This window comes from Ambystoma mexicanum, chromosome 2p, assembly GCF_040938575.1.
Source record: "Ambystoma mexicanum isolate Mex_15411 chromosome 2p, UKY_AmexF1_1, whole genome shotgun sequence".
Taxonomy (NCBI): Eukaryota; Metazoa; Chordata; class Amphibia; order Caudata; family Ambystomatidae; genus Ambystoma; species Ambystoma mexicanum.
Window position 1 is genome coordinate 1,010,514,073 of NC_090923.1, and position 24,686 is coordinate 1,010,538,758.

At 45.1% G+C, this 24,686-nt stretch overlaps 1 protein-coding gene across 2 annotated transcripts in view; it reads right to left on the reverse strand.

Moving 5' to 3' along the window:
• The window catches only part of PCNX3 (pecanex 3), a 1,956,057-nt gene that overhangs the window by 1,338,120 nt on the left and 593,251 nt on the right, over positions 1 to 24,686 (reverse strand). For both annotated transcript variants that reach the window (XM_069644841.1, XM_069644840.1), the window contains 3 exons: positions 17,741 to 17,910; positions 17,491 to 17,587; positions 16,095 to 16,215 (listed from right to left, as the gene is read on the reverse strand). In XM_069644841.1, the coding sequence (XP_069500942.1) occupies positions 16,095 to 16,215; positions 17,491 to 17,587; positions 17,741 to 17,910 (388 nt within the window). The remainder of the gene's footprint in view (positions 1 to 16,094; positions 16,216 to 17,490; positions 17,588 to 17,740; positions 17,911 to 24,686) is intronic.

Genomic DNA, 24,686 nt, shown 5'->3' on the forward strand with positions numbered 1-24,686 from the left:
GCCATCCAAGCTTGAATTGTGCCATATATACGACGAAGTGCCGCTGCGTCTGATTCATAGGAGCCTGTTAGGGGAAGAAGGACTTTAGTATCATTGGCATAATTCGTGAAGCTATGCCAAGGGAGTCCAATTTGTCAAAAAGCGGTTTGGTGAAGAGGTTGTATAATGTAGGGGCCGTGCATGAGCCCTGAGGGACTCCACAATGTGTAGTAGTAAGGGTAGCATTTGCCTGATTGGAGAACACCTTCATGGCTCTGCCGTTTAGGAACGAAGTAACCCATGTGGCCGCCTTGTTTGAAAATTGGGCTGAGTTTAAAAGGTGCAATGTGAGGGTCTTGTGATGTACAAGATCAAAGGCGGCTGGGAGGTCTAGGAGTAGGAGGAGAGCCGGCTTACCTTTGTCCATGATTGATGTGATTTCATTTTTAAGATCAAGGAGTGCAGTTTCTGCGCTGTGACCCTTGCGGAACCCGGATTGTCTTCTGCCAAGGATATTGTTAGTTTCCAGGAATAGTTGGATTTGATTATGAGCTGCCTTATCCAGGATTTTTAAGAGGAAGGGGACAGTGGTAATGGGGCGGTAGTTATTAGGTGAGGATGGGTCTAGTGACTTTTTTTTAGTAGCAGGCGTACCCAAGCTTCTTTGAGGTTGGCAGGAAAGGACATGGATGAGAATGAAGCGTTGATGAAAGCTTTAATGAATGGCGCTAGTTCCTTGGAGCATTCTTTGACTAAGATGGGAGGGCAGATGTCAACTTTGCACATGGAAGGTTTAAGTTGCTTGAGGATGTTGAGGACGTCTACGTCTGTGACATCCTGGAAGGAGAAGAGCTGTTTGGGGGCGTCCTTGAGAGTTTGGGTGGATGGCGTTATTGTGTTGAGCTTAGGGAGGTCTTTGGCTTGTGCTAGGATTTTGTCCTGGAGCAGTTCTTTTTTTTAGCATAGCTGCTTGAATGTTCGAGCATCAGGTTTCATCTTTGATGATGTCATCTGGGCTGGTGGTGGAGGTGATGAGTTCTCTGAAGATGGTGAAGAGTTCCTTTGATTGGGAGTTGGCTTTAGAGATGCGTGCGTTAAATGAGATGGATTTATCATGGGTGATGGCTTTTTTGTATTGTGAAGATATTTGTTTGAAGTTTTCTTTGGTGATGTTGTTGGGGTAAGATTGCCATTTAGTCAGGGCTTCACGCTTGGCTGATCGTAGAGTAGCTATTTCATCCGTGAACCATACGTTGGAGTGTAGTGATTTCTTTTGTTTCTTGTTTTCAAGTGGGGCAATGATTTCAACGGCATTAGTCTCGTACGCGCGTAAATGTAGGCCACGGTGGCGGGGTCATTAGAGAAGGGAGGCTTGAGTGAAGGTATCCAAGAAGGGAAGGAGGTTTTCCTTATTTTCTTAGAGCTTCTAGCTAAAGCAGGAGGTGCCTTTGTGAGTGGTTTGGCTAGTTGAGAGGCTGGGATTGAGAATTGAATGCAATTATGGTCTGTCCATTCGTGGGCCGAGATAGAGGTGATGGTGGTCTGACAGTTCTGGTCTGTCACCCAATCTAAGGTGCAGCCGTTACAATGTGTGGGAGTGGGGACATTTTGTTGGAATCCCATGTCTGAGAGCTCTCTGTCTAGAGCAGCTGCACTTTTATCATTGGAGTAATTGAAGGCAAGATTGAGGTCTCTTAGTAGCAACGGTTTAGTGTTTGTTTTTAGGTTATCCCCTAGTAGGTGGAGGAGTTGAGCTTGGAATTCCGAAGTGGCGGTAGGGGGTCTATAAATGGTGTGAATATTTATGGTGCAACTGAGCGATAATGAAAGTTTAGCAGAGATAAGGTCGGCATGACTATCCCATGAGTGGCTGAGTGGAAAGCAAGTCTTTTGCTATGAGGGCTACGCCTCCTCTTCTAGACGATTGTCTGTCTTTTCTCAGTATGGAGTAGTTGGGTGTCAGGGCTAGGGATATAGCAGGACGTGAAGCATTGTGAAGCCAGGTTTCAGTTATAGCTAATATATCCAGGTCGTGGAGGGAAAGCAAATCATGGATTTTTAGGGCATGAGCGGTGAGCGAGCGCGCATTAATAAGAGCACAGTTAGGTGGCCTGTCGGAGTGTGTGTGGTCTGTGTGAGTTTGAAGACTAGGCAGTTGGGTACTCTGGGAAGAGACTCAGGAGAGATATTTTTTCTTAGGGTCTGAAGTGTGTTTAGAGGGGTAAGCGGGCTAAAGCGGCTACTAAGGCTGATGATCCTTGTGGCAGTGGATTTGGAAGTGCTTGAGTATAGAAAAGGTGCCGTGCATGCCCTGAACCTGGGTAGTCTGGATGATAGATCAGGTGGCAGGCAGGTGATGGCAAATGTGTTTTGTGGATTGAACAAATAAGGTAACAGATTTTGATGGTGGTGCAGATATGGTGTGGAGTTGGCAGTTAGGTGTGGGGGTAGAGGTGAGTCTGTAGTTAGCCATTATGAGGAGGGTAAGGATGCGAAGGGTAGTGATGGCAAGTGCGACTGCTGGCACTAGATGGATGTTTTGGTGCAGAGGTGTTCGCGTGTGCTACATAGTTTTTTAACGTAAGCACCGAAGCCAGGCGAGGTATGCAGTTGGTGTGTTGGTGAGCGTACGTGGGACCCAGTAGGTTAAACACGATTTAGGGGAGTGGGTGGAATTCAAGTAAAGTACGTGGCACCGGAAGCGTGCCCTCAGCAATCCAAATGCTATTTGCATACAGTTGCGTGTACGCCCATGTGCAATGTTATATGCCAGCTCAGATGGAGTGTGTGCATTATGCACAGGGGTCATGAGCCATGTGTACTGCTGGTATCTAGAATCACCTGCAGGGGATAGAACGTGTACATTAGGCATAGGTAGGTTCAGAGGATGTACAAGGCTCAGACATCAATGACATAAGCATCAAAGTAATGTATGTGTAGAAAAGGTATATGCTATCTCACTGCAATGTTTTCATACATCCTTCACCTTCCGGGACATGCATGGGGTGAGGTATTCATGCAGCAGTGTATCAATTAATATGTTAATGGTTATGTGTGTCACACTCATGCTGTACAAGTACGGTAATTTTCAGATTGCTACTTTCATCATGGTGTGTGCTGTGCAAGGTACAGTATTGCATTTATGAAATAGACATGCATGGAAATGGTGTAGTGCTAGTGCTGGCTGTGTCTTCTGGTGGCATTCAGGGAATTGTAACTCTTACGGTTCCTGTAGGCTGCCTCATGTTCCCGGGGTGCTACTAGTGCAACATGTGTGCAGTCTAGGGCTGCTATGACGTTCGGGACTTGAGCAAAGGCATGGAACTGTACCTTGAGCTGGTTGACCTGTGCGGCTAGCAATGCAATGTGCTCATTGACATGGAGCGGCAGTGCATCCAGCACCTGTGTACTGGGCCACACCATGCTTCATGGTAACAGTGTGTTGGAAGCTGCCAGTCCCAAGGTACTGCAAGACGGACACAAGCTTCACAAATGCGGGCACAGTGGTGCTGATGGCTATACGGCTGCCAAGGTCAGCCTGGATTGTGTCCAGCAACTGGGTGACGGTTGCCCTGTTCAGCCTGTACTCAGTCACCAACTGCCCATCAGTCAGGGACCAGGGTGTTGGTCTGACCCTGGGGATGGCTGGCTGGCTGCCTTGCTGGTGCTGGTCTCCTCCTCCTCCTTGTCCTCATCCCCACCACCCCATGTTCTCAGGGCCCTGGGCTGGTTGGCAGGCCTCTGTAGCTCCAGGCGGAGCAAGTACATGTCTGCATCAAGGCTCTCGGATCCAAATGGCAACATAGTGTTGGGGAGGATGTGTTGTGCATGGGTGGGTCTTGTGTAGGCCTCTGGTGTGCACTGTTCTCACCTGGGGCCTTATTGCTGTCTCATGTGTTTTTACCTCCAGCATTTGGGCGGGGATATTTTTAGCGGTTTTACCTCTGGTTTTCTGGTGCTAAGAGCGCCAAGCCATACTTGTGATGGCTCTGTAATAGCGCGTTTGGTTGCCGGCGCCATTACAGCTGGCAGTATTGCAGCCAGCTGTGCTAGCGCCGGTTTTGATTGCGCAGCCGGGATTTGCAGTCGTGGCCCGGCAGAGTGGTATTGGCGGCGCTAATACCGTTTCCGACGAATTTAAGGGTTACCGCCCAACTCGTGATGAGACCCCCTAGTCTCCTGCAGAGCACACCAAGGCTCCATTGTTATGTTTCAAAAGTCACTCAGTTGCACAGGATTGAGAGACAGGAGGATTCCTTTCGGAAGACTTTATTCTTCAGGTAACACCAGACTTCTCAAAAGCCTTTAAGTGTACATTTAAGACACAGGACACCGACCGGCCACCTCATCTATTCAGCTCCGCCCCCAACTGACACTATACATACAACACTCATTCGAAGCATTCCAACATTCTCAGGACTGACCCGCACACATAATTCATGAACATTCAATCTCCCATTCTGAGCCAGTAGAACAAGCAATAGGACAAAACATCTCCTTCCCTCACATATGAGCCCCAAACACAACACTCACTCAGATTAGACACAATAGACATCTCCCTTTCTCACATTAAAGACACCACATTCTCCTGCCCAGCAACCTTCCAGGAACTAAGGGTGTCGAAGGAGCCAGATGAGGAGGTGTCATGTTTTGCTTATAGACTTTAATTTTAAAAGCGCAAACCTAACAATCCCCATCTCTATGAGGGGGTTGCCTTCCTCTGCCTAGGTAAATAAGGACGGAAGAGATGGGCACTAGATTCTGGACTTCACTTGCGCTTCTTCTCTCCGTTTATTTTATGCTTTCGAAAACCACTGGTTGTTTTTGTCTAGCTGCATGGTCACGGGTGAGTAGAGGTGCTGCCCACACCTCTTTTGGGAAGGAGACTAGTTTGTACCCGGTTACCTTGCCCTGTTTAAATGATTGATATCTACACAAAAGGTTTTAACTAGAGGGTGGTTTTATTTGTGTTTACAAACGGTCAGCCGACACGTGTTTCGACCACTCATAGTCCTTTTCAAAACTCATTTTGAATTGTTAGGCCACATCTTTTGGATCATGGGTCGGAAGTTTCCTGCATGCCTGGTTGGGCTGTGTTGCTTGTTCACAGTGTGTTTTACCTGCTGCACGTCTCCTCCTGATGGTCACAGGTAAATAAGGACATGTCAGAATGTCTGTCAAATGATAATCCGTCCTTGTCCAAAATCCTGCTTCTATCCCTTACACTTAAACCTAAGAAGTTCTAAATAACAAAGTTCTTCCACCAGGAGAATGTCCCCTTCTCCTGATAAACCCTGAAAGTTCAAAAGAAAAGGTCTCTCGCCAGGAGAATGCCTCCCTCCTGTTTTTTCTTCCCTTATCAAAGGGCTGTCTCCGTAACTCTTGCAGCTACTTCTGAGCTTTCTTTAATATGCCCACAAAGGCTTCCTTGGTCCGGCCTCCTCTTCCTAAGCCTTCCGGTGAGGTATATTATTCCGTATGAACAGTTCCCTTGAGATTTGGTAGGTGGTCTTTTGTCTACTACTGCAAAGAGGAGATATTCCTCTGATGCATTCTTTATACTCTTGGTTGCAATCTTGGCAAGTAGTTTTATGACTGCCACTGTAATGAGGAAACCTTCCTCTGTTGCACTCTTCACCGTCTGTTGGATCAGTGGGCTTATGACTGCCACTGCGACAAAGAAGTTCTCCTTGGATGATTACTCTACTTTCCCGAATAGTTTAGTTGTTACTACTGGGCCAGGGGAGACCCTCTTGAGCCTGCATCTCTTCCACCCCTGTGTCCCCTTTGGGTCTCTCGTAACTCCTGTTACCTTCTCTGGGACTTCAGTACACCACTAGGGCTTCCTGGAACTGGGGTCTGTCTCTCCAGCCCTACGGGCTTCTCTCCTCTGCTTCTGCAGCACCACAGCGGCTCTGTGCTCTGCTGTACTGCTCGCTTCACCTCTGCTTCAGGCTCGGGTACGCTCCAGTTAGACCCACAGAGAAATACCCAAGTGATTTTCTGGAATCCTCCTCTGGTCTGCCAACAGTATTTGAAACTCCTGTGCTGGATGGTTTCCAAACTGGTTGCCTCTCAAGGCTGGGCTTGACAGTTTTTTCTGTCCATCTGTGATAAGGTCAATGGGACAATAGAGTCAAAGGAGAATACCATTCTAACGATTAGGACCATCCAACAGTGGGTTAAATCAGCAGACCCAAGTGAAACGCGCAAACCAGTTTTAAAGGGAATAGCTGACAGTCAAACCCATCCAGGGGAGGAATGCCCAACTACTAGCAAGGAAACAGTCCCTTTAGGAACTTCATGTCCTAGAAACCACCACGTGAAACAGAACCGGGGGTGGGGAGAGGCAGATGTTTCATGGGGAAACGCTATAGGTACAATCCAGCCATGCCGTATAGGGATGGTTACACCCAGAGAAGTGCGGGATGAGAAGGACCAACGGTGGAATTAGCACCAGGAACTGGGTGGAAGGGATAAGGGAAACTGACTGCAGGTGTGGGAAGAAGGTGGGACGGGCAGAGAATGGGTTAAAGGTGGCTATCGAGAACTCACAGGGTGTCTCTCATTACAGCAGTAGCCCTGGAAGGAGACCTCGGAGGAGTGGAACGAATCCCCAGGTGTTTTACATTGGGCGTACTAGGAGGAACAAGGAGCAGCATCGCAGAGATCCGTATCGAATCTGCCCGGAGAGGCAGACTCGCTGAAGGACAAGTGCCGTAAGCAGTAGCAGAGGAAAGTGCTTTTTGTGGGTTTTATTGTTTTGAAAACCGATCCGGATGGCTGGCGGGGGACAGAAAGCTAGCGTCCGCCGAAAAGCATTAATTTGGACTTAATTATTGTTTTCACCACCCAAAGAGGCAAGAAGCCGTGAAGAGATACCTACAAACTCATGTTTTGTTTATAAGATTATACCGTAAACTGAGCCACGTCCAGAAAAGCGAAGCATGAGCCTATTCTGTTGATTATTCCGAGTGTCTGTTGGTAAGATGTTAACCCAGCACCCGACTACAGCCTACTACTTTATACCAGGGTCTCTTTTTATACAATGTTGCCCATCCCTCTGTGGCAGTATGTCAAAGTTCTTTGTTTCAATCGGATGATTGATCTACCTTTGATACTCGTCATGTTCTCCAAGATCATCTTCGTCTCAGTACTTTAAAGGTAAGGCTTATTCACAATGTTGCAGTAACACATTGACTTGCTCTCACAATTTTTGTTAGGCAGAGAAAATTAGGTAATGGATTTTCTGGGTGTGACTGGTTTGGGGAGGTTGTTACCAAGTTGTACATCCTTGTCCCCAGGAGTGGAGTACCCTCCTATGAGGTCTTCCTGCATATTACCACTCCTAGGGCGGCTATTGGGTAGCGGCCTCACCTGCCTAGAATCATAGGAGGGGCTCCCCTCACCCCCCGGGGAGAGGTGACGACACCTAGTGAATCATCACAGAACACAAGGATTACGCATCCACTCCACAACAAAATGACCGCGTACATGCAAGTGCCCATGCCCAATACCATGCGGAACGAAACTCTAAGCATGCAGACTCAATATTCACTGATGCAACATCCATCGTCTCTAATCTTTACAAGGAGCCTTTGGGACCCTCCTTAAAGATCCTGATAAACCATCCACCAATATGTGGATGATACTCAGTTATACACAAGTAAAAAGCCCCCAGGACATCAGTCTCTGTGATTACCTAGCTATCAGCTAGTCCCAGATCAACCTCATTGGCCCACCATTAAACAACATCTTGTCCAACAATGGCTCAATCATATGCACCTAGAAGGGTTTGATCAGCAAATCTGAAACACATAGCCAAGACAACCCAAATGATCTGGCTCTAAATCTCAACCCTTTGCAAAATCAAAATCTTCATCTCGACGCAGGATTTCAAGGCAATAGTGGAAGCTGTTGTGGTCTTGCAAATTAATGGGGAAGCACTCTCCTCATGGGGCACCCAGCCTTTCCCCTAGCTCCCCTAAAAGTCATGTATAATCTACAAAGCAGTCACAAGTAGCACACCAGTTAAGCGTCACATATCTGGTGGCACATGCACCTCGTGCAGCAAACTGACCAGCCAACTCAAATCACAACTCGCCCACAAAGAGGGAACCCACAAACAAGTTTTCTCTAGTCAAGCTTCCAGACTCAAACTCGATCCCGGTACCAGTTCGGAATGCCCCCACCATTCTCCAACTGCGGAAAGCACTAAGAACGTGGCTTTTTCAACACTACTTAACCAAGGACTAATCCTGTTGGGCGCATAAACGGCAATCCAAAATACTGTAAGAGGTTTGAAAGACATCAGCCAAAAAGTTGCCTATCCACACACTGTACAGCACTCTGCTGCTCTCAAGCTATGTCTGTGCTTTAATCAATAAAAAAGGATAGTCTACTGTTATAATACCAACGTGAAAACAATCCAAACATTCAAGCAGACCACTGCACACACCCATGAGCCATGCCCAACCTACATAAAACCAAAGGCGAATGCAGCAAGGTGCCACATAAGACTTAATTTATCGATGAGCATACCAAGGTACTGTCAGAGACTACGTTTACTGGCTTGTCCGCCAAAGTGCACGAAGAGCCTAATTCCAACAACTCTTCCTGGCGTGCTGATGCACAAGAGGAACCCAGGCAAGAGCCACTCTTCACAGCTTATCTGTCACATACTAAAATACCCCAACATTTTGGTTCTTGTAAATGGTCCCATTTCCACCCGTGAGGAACCTGAGAGCATCCTGACTTCTTTTCCCCCTGGACCCTCCTCTCAGGTGGACAGGGAAACGCCATTGCTTTTGGATTCCGACACTGGGGTGGATATGCAAGGGAGGATCACCTGGGTGGAGGGCACTTGGGGAGTCAGAGCGTCCTTGGGTGACACATGGTATCCCACATTCGCTTTCCATACTGAACCTTCCATCCCTCAAGCCTTTGTAGGCTGTCAACCGTTTCCCTTTTCTTCCCTCAGAAAGGACTCCCAAAGTGATCACCTCAACATTGGGACAAGGAAGAGACCAACTATAAGGACACATCCTTATTTAGATGTGAGAAACTCATATTCACCTTATGTTGTTAATACAGACACACATCAGTTAAATACCAAGATGAGTAGGAGGCAACACAGAGTAATGCACACTTTCTTGTCTAACCTCCACAAACACCACTTTGGTACGGAGACGAAGAAAAGGGCTATGGAAGAATACCGTTGGAACAGCCAGGCATATCCAGCTATTAGATTTCCTCAAGGTAAGGCAATTAAACTAAATGACCCACACACCTGTGGGTCTTTGCCACAGTCCCACTAGGTATAAGAAGCCTGACTGCACAGAAAGAAGAGCATGGTAAGTAACTGTAAGGAAGGTATGGTATCAAACAGTAAGACAGACACAAGTGATCACAGTTCAAGGTGTTTAACTGAACCTCAACTGGGTTTGAAAAATGGCAATCCAATCCTAAATCTAAAGATGGGAGCAAGCTACGAGCATCAAATAATAACGCAGTCCTAGTGGTGTCTTGTCAAAAATAAAAGGGACTATACTAGTAAACCTATTGCCAATCCTTACTTCTAAATACAAATAGTGTGGGAAACAATGTTATGCAAAAGAAAAGTGTTCAAGAAATGATATGTCGGGATATTCAAGCTGCTGGCCTCCCTTAGCCAGGTTTCTCAGCACGGGACAAGGTGGCACATTCGAGCTTAGCACAGTCTCTGGCTTCTCTAGCACAAGCATGCAGTTTCAAATCTCAGTATCAGGGCCTTCTATGTCAAAGTCTCTTTGCAATTCAAAGTCTCTTACTTCAGAGGACCTGATGTGACAAACAAACATTCAAAAGTTCCTTTCTCCTCAGGATTCTCATGTACAACTTCTTGGGTGATTTTCGATTCACCCGGGCCCTTTTCTGCCGGGCTCAGACACACTTTAACACAAAGCTTTAATTTGATATCCCTCTGTCGGGCTCGGACCAAATCCATGTGCTTTTCCAAACTTTCTCTACTTCATTGAGATCGAGGACTTTTGACTGTGCGTGGGATTTGACTTGACCCGTCTAAGGACCACTTCGATTCACATTTATCCAATTGATCTTCCCCCCGCTGGGGTCAGACCAACTTCTCAGCTGGGTACCTTACAGAGACCTTTGATTGAGCACCCACGCGGTGCCGGACCACTCTGTCGAAGGTATTGTAGCTTGCTTTAAATTTCAATCGCTCATCAGCAGTTTAACTTCATTCGAGTCTCTTATCACACGCGTTTTAACAAATGTTCGTTCCAGCACACGCCATACAATGTTGCTGCTTGCAACCTTGGCTTCACCACATAACAGTTGTGCATCAGTCTCCCCAACTCACCGGCTGTGGTGCTTTCACTGAAGTGGCTTTGTTTTTGCAGCCAAGGACAGTACCACGGTGACTGGAGCTACCCCCCACCTTGATTACTGACGCAGGAGTGTCCCAGGTACCTCTGACACACAATGCAGGATTATTCAGCCTGGTTTCCTAGTCTTCAGCTTTCTCTCGAGGTTTTGTGGAACGGTTCCTTGTCAAAGAGGTCAAGGGAACGTCCCTCCTTGCGATCCCCTTCTGTTTTGCCGTCTTTCTCCTCTTGTTAAACTGCCATCTTGGAACTGCTGTTTCCTTGTGTTTCACTCGCTCAGAGTGTGCTCTCGTGCTCCACCTTTTCGTGAAGGGAATTGTAATGGAAGTCAGGTATGAGTGATTGTCGATAACTGCTTGACCTCGCCTGACCATAGTATTGGGAAATGTCAAGTACAAGGCTCAGGTGTTAGTCTGTTTTCCCATAGAGCTGTCTGTCAGTGAGAAAGTTTTCATGTTATGAAAGGGTGGGTCGGGGGTAGGGGGAGTAGAGTTCCTAAATATTCTACTGGGTAGGATGGGGTTAAGGTGTTATAGGGAACGGGATACCGCATCTCACCATACAGTGTCCCACTCCCACTCCCTGAAGACCCTTCACCCAGGTGACCCTCCCGCACTGGTCCACCCCCAGGAACTGGATTCAAAAGCAATGGCCGTGTCCTGGCCACCTGGATGACAGATCCCCAGGCACTAGCGGGTGAGACACCTTCTGGTTTCTCACAGAACCAAGAGGCGGGTTGCCAACATGAGCAGGAAAGAAGCTGGCTGGAGAGCACGAGCCGAACGCAGTGTTGGGCAGGAGAGGGGGACACTGTGGCAGAGGCCTGCCACAAGAGGGTCTGAAAGGCCTGCCAACCCTCCTCATTGGGTGCACACGGCAGGAGCTGTGGGCACCAGGACACTCCAGCGGCCGCAGAATCTGAGCGAGTGGGCAGTGCTCTCTCCGATCTCCACGGGTGAAGAGCAGGGACGCGAGAAGCCAGACAGCAGTGCAAAAGGCTTGCGAAAAGCCAAAAGGATCCACCGTACTGAGCCAGTGAGTAATATAAGTGAAACACTCATACTGGGGCGCTGCAGAAGATTTGCTTGCACACTCTTAGTTACCAAAAGAATGGACAATTGTTATAGGGCTTTTTGGAATGCAGAGACAAGTGTTTTTGGAAAAGGGAATGATCTGAAAGTGATAATAAGCAATTCTGAATGCTGCATAAAGCAAAAACAAGTTAAGTGTATTGATAAGTGGAATAAAAACAAGGTGGTGCAAATGAGAGATACCACAGTTTGAACAGTTGGAAACACAAGTGTTGGCGAAGCCAAGGAAACCCCAAGAAGGGTATGAAAGGAGAAGCCAAGTGTTGAGCACAGTTAAAATAGTTCAAGACTTGCAGGTAAAGGGAAACCTGTATTGACAAGAGCCAAAAGAATACACAAGGTGTCACCAAGGGCATGGTGGCAAACCAGGCAAAGTGCTGACAAAGAGTAACATTAATGAAAGGAACAAGTTAACCTGTTCAAGGAGAGCAATTGACAATTGGTAATGAAAAGCAGATAAGAAGGGGCATCGGTTGCTTGACCTGTAATGGGTGGGTTATGAGGTCCCGAAAACTGCGCCTACACCGAGGGTCCCTTATGAAGAAAGCCAATTAAAGTATTTCTATAGAAACCTGTGTTGTACAATGCTGCATAAATGATTTTGAAGCTAAGAAACAGACTTGTTTTGTGAACCAGTGAGGAGTACTGATGACAAGAGAGTTGGAAGGTGTACCAAGGAACTGTGTTGTTTTGCAAAGCTGGAAGACTTAAACCCTTGGGGAAGGGAGCCCCAGTCTTTTATGAACTGCTTTGAGCTTGGACAGCTGATCGTAAGCCAAGAGCCGGAAGAGGCTCTACTTTTTCTTTTGAACACTATTCATTTTGAAGCTTACATATCTGCACATTGTATACAGTTAGTTGTGAGGGCAAGTGCAGGTTTTTGACAGTTATTTCATTTCGACATCCTGACACAGACTAACCTTAATTTTCTTTAAGTAGTAAGATCCCATCTTAGCATAGGACATGTTAGGTGTTACTCCACCCTGACTTTTAAGTCAAATGAACCTTTCTGGAGTATAAATCTGAATCTGTTGTCTGTGTCTTACTTCATGATGACTTCACGCACCATAGAAAAGAAAATGTCCGGTAGGGTATTTTGCAGTAATGGTGACTGTTCAGTCAGAATTCCATTTTTGGGGGTTCGACAGTGTCATATTATGGGAACCTTGCCCTTTTTGCATTTTTCACCCTTTATTTATTTCTATTTTTTTAATGCATTTTAGAGGTCAGAGGGACTACTGCTGAAGTCTCCCAGCTACTGCATCAGTTTTTCCCTCCTTAACAGTATACTGTCCTGGGGTGCCCATAAGACTCCCAGTCCTCGGGGGAGCTTTCTAGGCCCCCCATATTTTGCTATGGTAATAATATCTCCCTACATTGGTTTTAGGGAGTATACTGGTGGCAGGTAATATTTAGTTGTCGTTTTTTAGTAGTCCAATGTACATTTATGGTGGCCATAGGGGTTTTTAAGTCCTACTTTCACCCCTTTTCATTTTATGGACTTACTTTGTTCGGGGAAACAATAAGGTAGTCATAAAATGGCAGTTGTACACACATGGACTGTGAGCCCAAGATGTCACCCTCGATAGTGGTTTGACTTAGTCTAGACCAGTGCCTGGCTCAGCGACTACCATGTGTTTGGCAGATTTTGGGCCAATCGAATTTCAAGGCCACCAAAACATGTGTTTTAAATTCCCTCGTGGTATTGGTGGGCTGGCAGAAGCCAGCACCTTTGAGTGAGCATACATATAGGGAGACCTTGCTCCTAATATAAGTTTTGCTCGCTTTTTGGAAAGTAAGAAGATTGGCTTTCCAGCTGGACTGTTTTGTTACCAAAAACAGTTGTAATAAATAATATGTCGATGGACATAATAGAAACTGCAATTTGGCCACAGAACAAGCAAAAATCTTGTGGGACGGTCATTTTTGGGCACTAGCCATGTTTCGTAGACATTCTTTTTAAATGGTGATTTATTAGTGCATATAGTTGTAAACAAACCTTTTGCACAGTAAAATACAGAATATAAAATATGAGAGCACAATAAAACAAAACACTTAAGGGCACATTACAAAATACATTTAATCATTTTCAGTTAATGCGTTAAAATATCAGTCTCTTACTCACCTTTGGTCGTTGATCCTGGGTCAAGTATCCTGCCCTTGGGTTAGCCTTGGGTCTGGAAGAGAGAGGAGAACTTACCCGTCTTCAGGTAAATTGTTGTTGAACTTTTAAATAGTTTTAAACTATTCTGAATCACCACCACAAGTGCACTGCATCTCTTTAGTGAATACATACATGTGAGAAACCTTGTGTTGTAACCTATGACTTTTGGGCACTAGGACACATACATTTTAGGGTTTGAACTTCTAGAGTAAAGGGAATTGAACTTGTGATTGGTTCTCATCATTTGAATTACATCTGCTTTACTTACCTGTGTTACATGGTTATTTATTTGATGATGTATTGTTCATTAGCAAACAGGTGAGTGTATATATTTGCATTATGGAGTATTGTATGATAATACTACCTGCTAGTTTAATTTTTTGGTGTGTTCTAAAGGCCTAAGTAAAAAACTGTTTTTTTTAACTGACAGTCTAACCTGAATTATTGGGTGCCATTTGTTGTGGACGTGTTGTGTTGAGGGCTCCTGACCATGCTCACACTCGGACTAAATCTTAACCGCTTGTCCACTCTACCTTGATTGGGTTTTGGCTAAACTCTCAAAGCTCAATTGTTCACCATAACTAGGGTAGCCTCCTAAAATCTGTCCACTAAGGCTGATTTTAGAAATCCATTTTAACAGCACTCGCATTGATAGTTTTGGCAAAAACTGTTCCGGCATTGAGAAACAACCTTGTAAGTGCAGGGCTTCTTTACACGTGTAGTTTGTAGGATCTGGTGCCCTGGGGCTTCCACCTTGGGCCAGCGACAAACCACACGACACTGAAAAGGAATAAAAAAAACCTTACTACGACAACCTTCACGCCTAAACTAAAGAACTCAGTGAGGAAGACTCCAGAAAGGTGGGCTCCAAGCAGAACGGAGGACAAAAAAGGCAAGCAGCTCAGCAGAAGACAATCCTAGGATGGGAATTACAGCTGTAGGCACCTTCGGACTTCCCAAGCAGAAGATCTGATGGTTTGTTGGTGTTCCAACACCCTTCTGTGCAACAGCAGTCACCCACCCGGAAGATCCTATCGTGAATTGGCAGGAAAAACTCCTCCAGCAGGTCTGCTTCTTCCATGTAGTAGAACAAAACAGCAAAAGTTGGGAAGCAGGAACCAGGCAGGCCCTTAGGTCCACTGCAAACAGAGTTCAGATGCTGGTTGGTCAGTAGGACTGCTACTCAGGAAGGAGAGAGAAAACGTGAGAGAAAGCAAGAGAAAACATGAGAGGAAGCAAGAAAACGAGACGTGAGAGAAAGAGAAACCATGAACGAAAGAGAAACCGTGAAAGAGAAAGAAAACGTGAAACAGAAGAGAAATAGAAACGGGAGGGAGTGAGAACGTGCGAAAGAAGTAGAGAGAGAACGTCTGAAAGAGAGAGACAGAGTGAAAGAGACAAGAGAGAAAGGAGAGATGACGAGAGCTCAGGGACTTACACTGGTCTAAATCAGTTTAAACCAACATGGAGGCTGACATGAGAGCTCAGGAAGATGGTCAGAACGACCGGTTTAAGGCCACCTTGTGTTTGCCCACTTCAGGAGAAGTATTTTTAGTCACCAAAAAAAAGTCAGTGATCCAAAGAAATAAAGGGGGCTAAAGGGGAAGCAAAAAGTGAAGGCCCAAAACAAATGGCCCTATAATCCACAAAGATAGGAATTATTGCTTAATACTACTCCTTAGTGAAAGAGCAAACACTGATAATGCACAATTTTCACAACTGTTCAATGCAGCTGCAATGATGCAGGAGTATGCCCAGGTATTCACAAGAAATACAAACACGAGAAGTGTCTGAACCACCCCTAAAAGTCTATATGTAGTGTCTTTCACAAAACACTGGGCTTGCATTATAGGGTAAAGATTGAGTTGGGCATTAATTGGTTATCTATTGTTTTTATATCTACAATATGCTCTGCTGTGTGCAGGTTCAGCCGAGGACTTATTTTTCATAACCTTAGTATTCCATTTAGGGCCTTTCAGTATACCAACTTGGTATATTCTTTTGTGGTGACATTTGGGAATAATTGGACCTTCTGCTAGCCTTCCTCCCTCCTGAAATTAAGCCTTACTGCTCTGTTGACTTGCCAAAAGAGAGTTTGGCCGTTCCATTTGGTTGGCACACTTTTCTACAACTAGGTAAGATAGGGTACATATCCCTTACTAGAGGGCTGCGCACAAATTTCCCCAACTGTGACAAAACTGTGGAACTTCGTCACTTCAAGAATCTGATCCCTGCAAAACCACCTCTGCCTGAGAAACACTGTAAAACCTGGCTATTTACAAGAAAAGCCAAGGACTAGTGATTTGGTTAAAACGATACCAAGTGGATACCTGGGGCACACATAAAAAAGTAGTTATATGGCACTGTACAAAAAAACAGCGTTGTTTCCCTTTCGCAATCTATTTCACAGTGTCCAGGTTTCTTGATTGTCCAGTGATTACCGCTTCAGACTACCAGATACATTCTATTTCTTACCTCTGGGATCTCCATAGGAACCCGCACGCCAACAGGGTTCCTTGGCTGTAGCAGCGACAGGGCTGGTGTTCCTTCTGGCACATCAGCAGAATTAAAACTGGACGAGTGGGAGTGACGGTCCCTAAGAAACACAAGAAGTAAAAAGAGTGGAAAAGAATCATAAATAAATCTGGAACAGAAACACTGCAAAAAGCATGTTATTACTAAAAGGGAAGAAGAGGCAGGAAACACATTACCAGGCGAGCTCAGGTGTGTGGAGGAAGAGGGTTGAGAACAATCCTCTAAATGAAAGGCAGCCTTGGACAGGCACCGAAGGTACAGATTTGCAGTCAGGTAACAGAAAGGTTGTGCACATTGGAAAAAGCTGGGCATATCAAGCTGCCTCTATATGATAGTGAGTCCCAATGCCTCAGCGGCATACATTTTGTCAGAGACCAGATAGGTTGAGAGAGCGGAGCATTGAATTGCTTACAAAGTTACAGTTATAGCAGGGCAAAGAGTGAGAGGTAATTGGGTAAAAGCCACAGAATGCATTCTTAGTGTTGCCCTAATGAAGTGCTTTAGCCCTGAGAGCTAATCAAAAGTATGCATTGGATATAGGGAGAGGACAATGACAAGATGTGATAGCATGGATTAATGACAAAAGGTATTACATTTGTATTTGGAGCAGAGCTGTGATTGTGCAAGTATGGTAATATTACACTGGTCACAAGCTTGCCCATAACATATCATATGAATTTGACTGTGTGAGGGTTTGGTAAAGTAAAGACTTAAGAGTTGCATGCAAACTCGTAAGGATTACAGGGAACAAAAGCATGGGCTTGGGAGGATTCAGAAGGCACATGATGGGACCAGATGTTGCATGCAGAGCATTCCTGATCGTCCATGGATTTGGAGGTACAGTAAGCAATGCAGTGACACGTGAATGTATTTCGGATTCAGCAAAGGTTTAATTAAAGATGGCGGCTCATATTAGAGGAATTAAAGAGTGCCTGGTCAATAATGCCCAAGATGCACCGTAAGGTCAACAGGAACTCCAGGGATGAGAGGGTGCATGTTGGGTGCTGGAAGGATTACAGGATCAGCATGAATCTTTAAGGAGGTCAGTGTTAAGCAGAAAGGTATTACAGTATGTGCTTAGCACTGAAAAGCACACATTTCCAAACATAACAAATTTAACTGCTCAGTGAGAAAGATGAATGATGGGTATCAAAGGAAAAAGGGCTTGTGAGTGATGAACAGTTAATGTACAAAATAAACTGAATAAAGAGGTGGTGCTTTTTTTATGGGGTCACCCCAACAGACCTACTGAAATTAGAGCTCATCTGCACCAAGCAGCTAATGCCACCAGTGAGACTTGGGGCTCAAAGAGGTATACATCTGTTCATATACGCACCATGCACTATTATTGGCGTGATCTGCATTGGCCTGTTGTGCCATAGGGTTCTCGTAGCCCCCACCTGCGACTCCAAATGTGTATGAGCGCCGGACTCCTGAGGGAGCAAACACGATAATATGAGCATGGAAAGGGAAGCAAGGCATAAACACATGAAGAGAAGAATTTTGTAATAATCCAGGAAGAATTATGCCCACTGTTATAAGTCAGAGCTAATATTGAACACATGCAGCTCTTGTTTCTAACTCACCACTCTCGTCAACGAAGTAGTGCACTGCACCTTCTGAGGTGTCTTCAAAATTGGAAGCTTCATGGATGGGGCCACGTGGAAGGAGCAGTGAGCTGGCAAACTGGAGAGCAGAGGGCAGGGTGAGTGTACGGGATTGTGAAGCGGCCCGGCCACGCTGAATGTCCTGCAGGCTGCAAAGAGAGGGAAGGGTCCATTACAATTTTAAATTGGAGACAAAATGGATGCAGGCTGTATAGCAAAGTTCTCATGTTTTGGTGTCAAATCAACCCACACACATAGCAGTGTGTAGATCCCAGTACTGAAGCCCTTGCAACAAATGCATGTCAGAGCTGGGGTGTAATGGCTGGGCTGGGATGCACAAGAAGAGCTGTGTATAAACTGAGGTACAGCAATAATAGTGGGAACATGGATGACTGGGCCCTCATGGGTTTTTGGGAAATAAAATATGGGTTTTCATTATCCCCGATGTTTCCTCCCCTCAATGGAAGGCCAGGCCCAATTTCACACACCATTTACAGATGGCACTATATATGAAAGATATGCTTCTCGAAAAATGTTGGGGATGCGAGTCACCATGCTCTTGCGCTACCATGATTATTTAAGATTCCCTATAATTCACAAAAGGCTGCCATAATACCTTTGTCCCAATGTGGAGGTGGCATGGTGCAAGGAATTCAAATAAAATAGTGATGCATTCTTTGACATGGATGGTCTATCAACCAATCTGGGAATGTTAGAGGAGAATCGAATTGGATCTAGGCCCATACAAAAGTGTAGACAAACAAGCAAACTATCTGCAGAATCAGAGAAAACAGGCAAACTAAGGCAACTCTGCCCACTAAACTATAGGTGTTGATAAGCCGCCTTAACATCATTAATTGTACGAGTTCAACCCCTAAAAAAACAGAAAGGCTGGCTGGCACCTCTGGTAAGTCAGAAGGAGGACACAAACTCTCAGAAGACATGATTTACAATATTTTATTAAAGTAACACTACAAAGCCTACCTTTCCCTATTACTATGGGTGGTTCCTACCTATGTTACTAAGGTACTCGTCAGTCAGCCGTGAATGTCCAAAGAAATCAATCCGCTGTCTAAAACTACGCTAACTGTCCCTACTACTATGAAAACGAATGTAGGTCAGGAGAATGACTCCCTACTCCTTAAGGTACTTCAAGTACCAGTATGTAGTATTTTTTTTAAGACAATCTTCATAAAGTTTCTCTTGACTTCTTGGATCAGCTTATCTAGTTCTTCAAATGAGCTATTGAGTTTTAACTCCTCTATAGGAATCCCTTTTGGGAATCTTTTATAAGATCTAGATTCCGGGTTGTTTGTCTGAGGTTGTTGGTCTCAGCGTATCATTGAAAGGTACTATTATTACTGATAGGTTTTCCCCTCTGGGGCAATTGCAATTACAGTTCGGCTTGTTTTGACTTACTTGACTTTGTACATTGCTCAATTGTCTAGTTCCTCTAAACTCGGGCTCATAACATTCTCTCTTTGGTATTATTTTATAACATAGAAAATCGCGATACTTTCCCCTTTTCCCAGGATATTGATATCCGCTGTTCTCTCTCATTACTCAGATTTTCAATAATTATTTCTCTTGTTTCACAACATTCTGAGTTAATTTGTTTCAAGGTTAACTTCATCTCACGGCTTCTACTGAGATGAGTTGCTTGTACGGTACAGTGATTCTCTAGGGCATCCTGTCCTTTCCATTACCTTCATTTCTGAAGGAGAATGTCTTTGGGAGCCCTGTTCCTCAGGGACCTTCTCTCCTGTTATGAACCGCTGCTGCCTCATCTTCGCTGGCGTTTCTCTCCTCACGGTCTTTCGTTTCCTAGCGTTATCCCGGTGCTCTGTTGCATGACCCGACACCCTGTGGGGCTCTATATTGGCAGTGATATCGGCAATGGTTTGTGGACCAGCTATCCACCACGTATCCTCCTTCATGGTCCTACCACTACCATTGTCCGAGCTCCTGCCTTATCAGTTTCTGGAGCTTCGGGTTCACTGCAGCTCTGGCGTCCCGCTCTTCAGTATCAAGCAAGTTTTAAAAACACGTGCTTCCTGGCATGCACCTTATCCAGGTGTTGCACAGCTTGGCGCCTTCACAGGCCTGCATATGCGTTCTCTCTCTTCTCCCTTCTCTCTCTGGAGCTTCTAGAGTGCACATTAATCAATGTACTTGCCCAGGGGATTGGATAATTTGATTTAAAGGGACCTCTTTCCATAAAATAAAGGCGTCTACTAGGTGTTTCTTCGTCAGAGTCTTGGTAATTAAAACGTTCTGGTAATTTAGAGCATACCAAGTAGGCCAGTGTGCCTGGCTTTAGGGAGTTCCCTGTCCCCTAAGGGGGAGTCTCTCCTAGGGAGGTCCCACTTGCCTTGACTCCTAGGGAGGGTGTTGCGGAGCTGGCTCACTGCCAGAGCCTCAATGGGGGGTAGAGGGGCGGGGCTCCCCGTTGGGGAGAAGGGATGAATTCCCTCAATTCGTCACACACCCCATCAAATTTCGAATTGCATTTCTCTCTTCAAGGATCAAGAGACAAGCAGAGGTTATAACAGCAACAGTGTTTGAAATGTAATCCTATACTGCCTTCAGACATTCCTCAGACCAAAGGGATTGAGATGGTTTTCCTTTATTAATCCTTGTGAGCTTATTCCTGACTTTACTGATGCCAAGCTACATAACTGTCCTTTGAAACCTGCTTAAACCATCTCAGTGACTCAGCTTTATGAAGCAATTGATCCTATCCAGGAAGCCAAAAGCATATGCAGCACCTTCATGTTCTGCATTAAACATCAGGGCTTCTTGTTTAAATCATTAATCAAAGCCCTGAAGCACTCACTTGTTCTTAAAGTTATAACTCTAAAAACGGTTTCTCTGCTAATCCTATTGAAACATCAGTTGCTAAAATAATGGATTATAAATGAGGAGGTTGTTGACATGGCCTTATTCAAAATGGAATCTCCAATTGGCTTTGAAAAAAGGCCAGTCATTTTCCATCCATTTCATCTGTTCAAAGACTCAAACTGCCCACCGGAGGAGGGCAATGATCCCAAAATGTGATAAAGCATGCAAGATAGTTATGCGAGTACTATCTGAAGTAGGCTCTGAAAGAATAAAATAAGATTCAGCTACGTCTGAACCTACTTGTGCTGCTCAGTGTAAGGAAAGATTTTCTTTTTGCTACTTTCCTCTGATAAGACTTTGATGGGACACCCCTTTCATTTTGCTTTGAACCATGTCCTGACTTTCTGCATGTCAGTAAAGCCTTCTGCTTTACTTCCCTTATCCTTTTGCTCATTCCTATGGGGAAACTGGTCTCAGTAAGACCCTTGTCAGTGCTTCGACCTCTGGACCAGAGGGCACAACCAGACTCAACCCCTGCTCCTTCTGAGCCTTTGGAGGTGTCCCTGAACCAAGCAGTGGACTTGCCAGCTCTCTCCAGGGTTAATTCACTGCAGCTGTCACCGTTCCGAGTGCATCCTTGGAACTTGGATGATCTTCTACTTGTACAACAAAACGCCTGCACCTGCATTTTCAGCCTTCTTACATCAACGAAAGCTGTGTAGGACCTACTCCTTTGGTTGTCCATGGAAGATCGCCTGTCGCCATCTGACGGTGGGGAATCCCGTTACAGTCTTCTTGGCCTTCTAAGGGTGTCCTGAGGTCGCCGGGATTGCAGAACTCAATCTTTTTTTCATTTGGGAGTTCAGCTGGAAGGTGTATGGAACCGATTCCGAAGCACCACGACCAACCGAAACTAAATACCACATTCGAAAGTGACCTATGCACCAGCGACCACTGGGCCTTCCTTGACCAGACAAAGCATAGAAGACTCTGTCCGCAACGGATTCCAGAACCTCAGCAATGGTTTCTAGAGAAATCAAAGTAAGGGGGTAAAGTTAACCTATGTGTTTCTGTGCCCACCTGTTCTCCTTGCTTTGGTCAGTGCGGGGCTAGTCAAGGATTCCTTCATATTCCTATCCTAGTGACTACGATGGAGTCGATTTACTTACCTGAACTTTACTTACCTTTTTGACTTTGTGATTATATAATCACTGGCATCCTTCAATCTCTTAATAAACCGACCTATGAAATATAACTTTGGAACTGGTGACATTAGGCTTCCAAATCATATTAGGGTTGGACACATTAGTGTTAGGGGACTGTGAGGGCAGACAACTTTGTAGAGGTGTTTCATAAAATGCCATTTTATTAACTAAAAAAGGGGTTTGACAAACGCCTCACTATGCCTACTGTGACTAGAGTTTCCCTGCCTATCAAAATAAACTAAAGGAAACACGCTAACAAAAGGAATTTTTCCCTCACACTTATTCATACAACAAACTTAACAAGGTAATTTTGACAATTCAAACATAACAGTATAAACCTGATAACTGTTCTCCTTGTAACCCGGCTGAGATCCCCTTCCCCAGATTCAAACAGGATTTTGAATCAACAGTTCAAAATATAAAGGTTCTGTCTCGCAACAAAGGTCTAATGATAAGGTTCTCCAGGCTCCAGAAAGTCGATCACTCAAACTTGACCAAGAGTACAAAATATTCAGCAAGTCTTTTTCCCTCAACTTGAAGCAGAGAGTTCAATACAACTTCTTCTTTGAAAATAATAATATATCCACAGTTCATCTGTATCAACATAAATTATTTTGTGAGAATGGTTCCACAACAGATCACAATATACTTTAGCGGTCTTGCCACTTCTTCACACTCTTTAATCACAACACAGTACTTCAATGAGTTCTACCTGGTCCACTCACCTAGGTCTACCACTACAAAGTCCCCTGCCCTGGTATACTCGCCTGCCAGGACCAATCACAACCTCTGACACTACTACAAGTACGTCTGTGGTAAAGTGTACGTCAAACAACTTAGCAAAGTCTTTAGATTTTTCCACAACATCAAGTTTGACTACTTTTTCTGGGAAGACATGAACACATTGGTGCTGTTTGTTCCACACTTGTGATTGCTACATGCAATTCAGGTTATACTCCTCTCTTCCTGAATCCTTTCTATCAGCAAGGCAGCTCTCCTGCCGCTCTTGTTTTCACACTTTTATTTTAACCAAATGCTGATAATGGCTTTTGCGCAAACTGGCTCTTCTCTGGCTTAGCCAATGCTCGTTTTAAGGTTGACAATAAGGTTTACAGACAACGTGTTTCTTAACTGACCTCTCTTGGCTTTGGCAATGTTGGTTGTTATAAACATGCTTTGATATTGCCCTCTTTTGGCTTTGGCAAAAAATAGTTCTTATTTGCTTCTTCCAATATTGCCCTCTCTTGACTTTGGAAATGACTGACCTTTACAAGTACCATGATAATAAAATAGTTACTATTACCCACTGCTTATTATTAACCAGGGTGTGTGGTGCTCATTTATCGACCTCGGAAGGATGAAAGGCTGAGTTTGGCCCTGCCAGGATTCGAAGCTGCATTGGCAGGCTCTGCACAAATGTCAAAGCGAGCGCTCTACTCGCTGTGCTATCGGATACCTTTCTCGTTTGCCCCCAAAGTTCTTATTCTGACACTTTAGCATCTTTACGTCAGTTCGGTATTCAAAAGTCTTAGATTGGGCCAGCAGTCGATCATGCAGCCTTTCGGGGTCACAAACCACTAGTGAACTCGCCGGGTATCGTATACGCATCTGCTTGCTCTGCTGTCTCCGGGTCTTTTGCTTCTCTGCTGCGCTCTGCCCGGCAATCTGCTACTTTCGCTCCCCGCAGCCTACACCAGTCGGGAAAGGAGCATGAACACTCCGGTGCTAGTCTGCCAACGGAGCTCACTTAACAATGGGAAAAGCCTTTCAACCTAACGCTTCCCGCTGTACAAGCTCTGCATTCAAGGTCTTTGAAGGTAGATACCCTCCCAGAACCGGCATTCAATCTGCAAATCATAGCAGATCTGGTGTCTCTGCTTTCCTTCAACTTCTGCTGCAACATGGAGTTACTTCAATTACTCCACTTCCCACTACTGCTGTCTATGGTCTGCACCGGAGGGTGTCTTCCCAGGGTATTCCCAGGCTTGAAGTCCCCAATGTGCACATTACCATTTCCTTTAACAGTCTCAATTTTCCAGTAAGCCATTAAGATGGTAGGGTCTTTGGGGAAGTTATTAAAGGGATTTTCCGATTCCTCCTGACCTGCTCCCCTTGCCCCCCAAATGATCCTCCTGCAGAACACCACCCCCAGGATCAGGATGCATCTGCTTTTCCCTTGCCACATGGAAATGGTCCCAGGCCAGTTTTTCTGAGGAAATCATCTCCCATTCTATACTAAATTTCATGCATACAAGTACTTACCGGTGTTTCACTAGTTATTAAAGTACTAGTGGTACCACCTGGCATTGCCCGGGTCTGTAGCTGACATGCGCGTGGGGGGTCTGCCTTGTGTATATTTAATTGTGTTGCAACTTCCTATTTCGGAAAAATTACAAAATTAGCAATCTCCCTTAATCGCCTATACTGATAGCACAGGGATGGACCTGCTCCACCCCTGTGCAGGCTGAATGGTTGGGTTTGGTGAAATTTCACTATCGCCAGTACACCCCAAACTGGTATGCCAACCTTGCGTCCTAACTTACTATTTTTGGAAAAGTCGCAAAATCGGCAATCTCCCGAAATCGCCTATACCGATAGCACATGGCCGGACCCCGCCCTGTGCAGGACGAACTGGTGGGATCGTTTAAATTTCACTATCGCCAGTACGCCCCCAGACTGTCATGCCGACCTTGGGCCAACCTTGAACATACAAACACACTCCCACAAATATATATTAAAGTATATGATTTCTTCTCCTAAAGGTGAATGTGTATGTCTGTTTTATATTAATTGTGTGAAAATATTTCACTAGAGCTTGAACTTGCTTAGTGTGTATTTTAAAATGCCTAATAAATCATTGCATATTTTTGTACTTACCG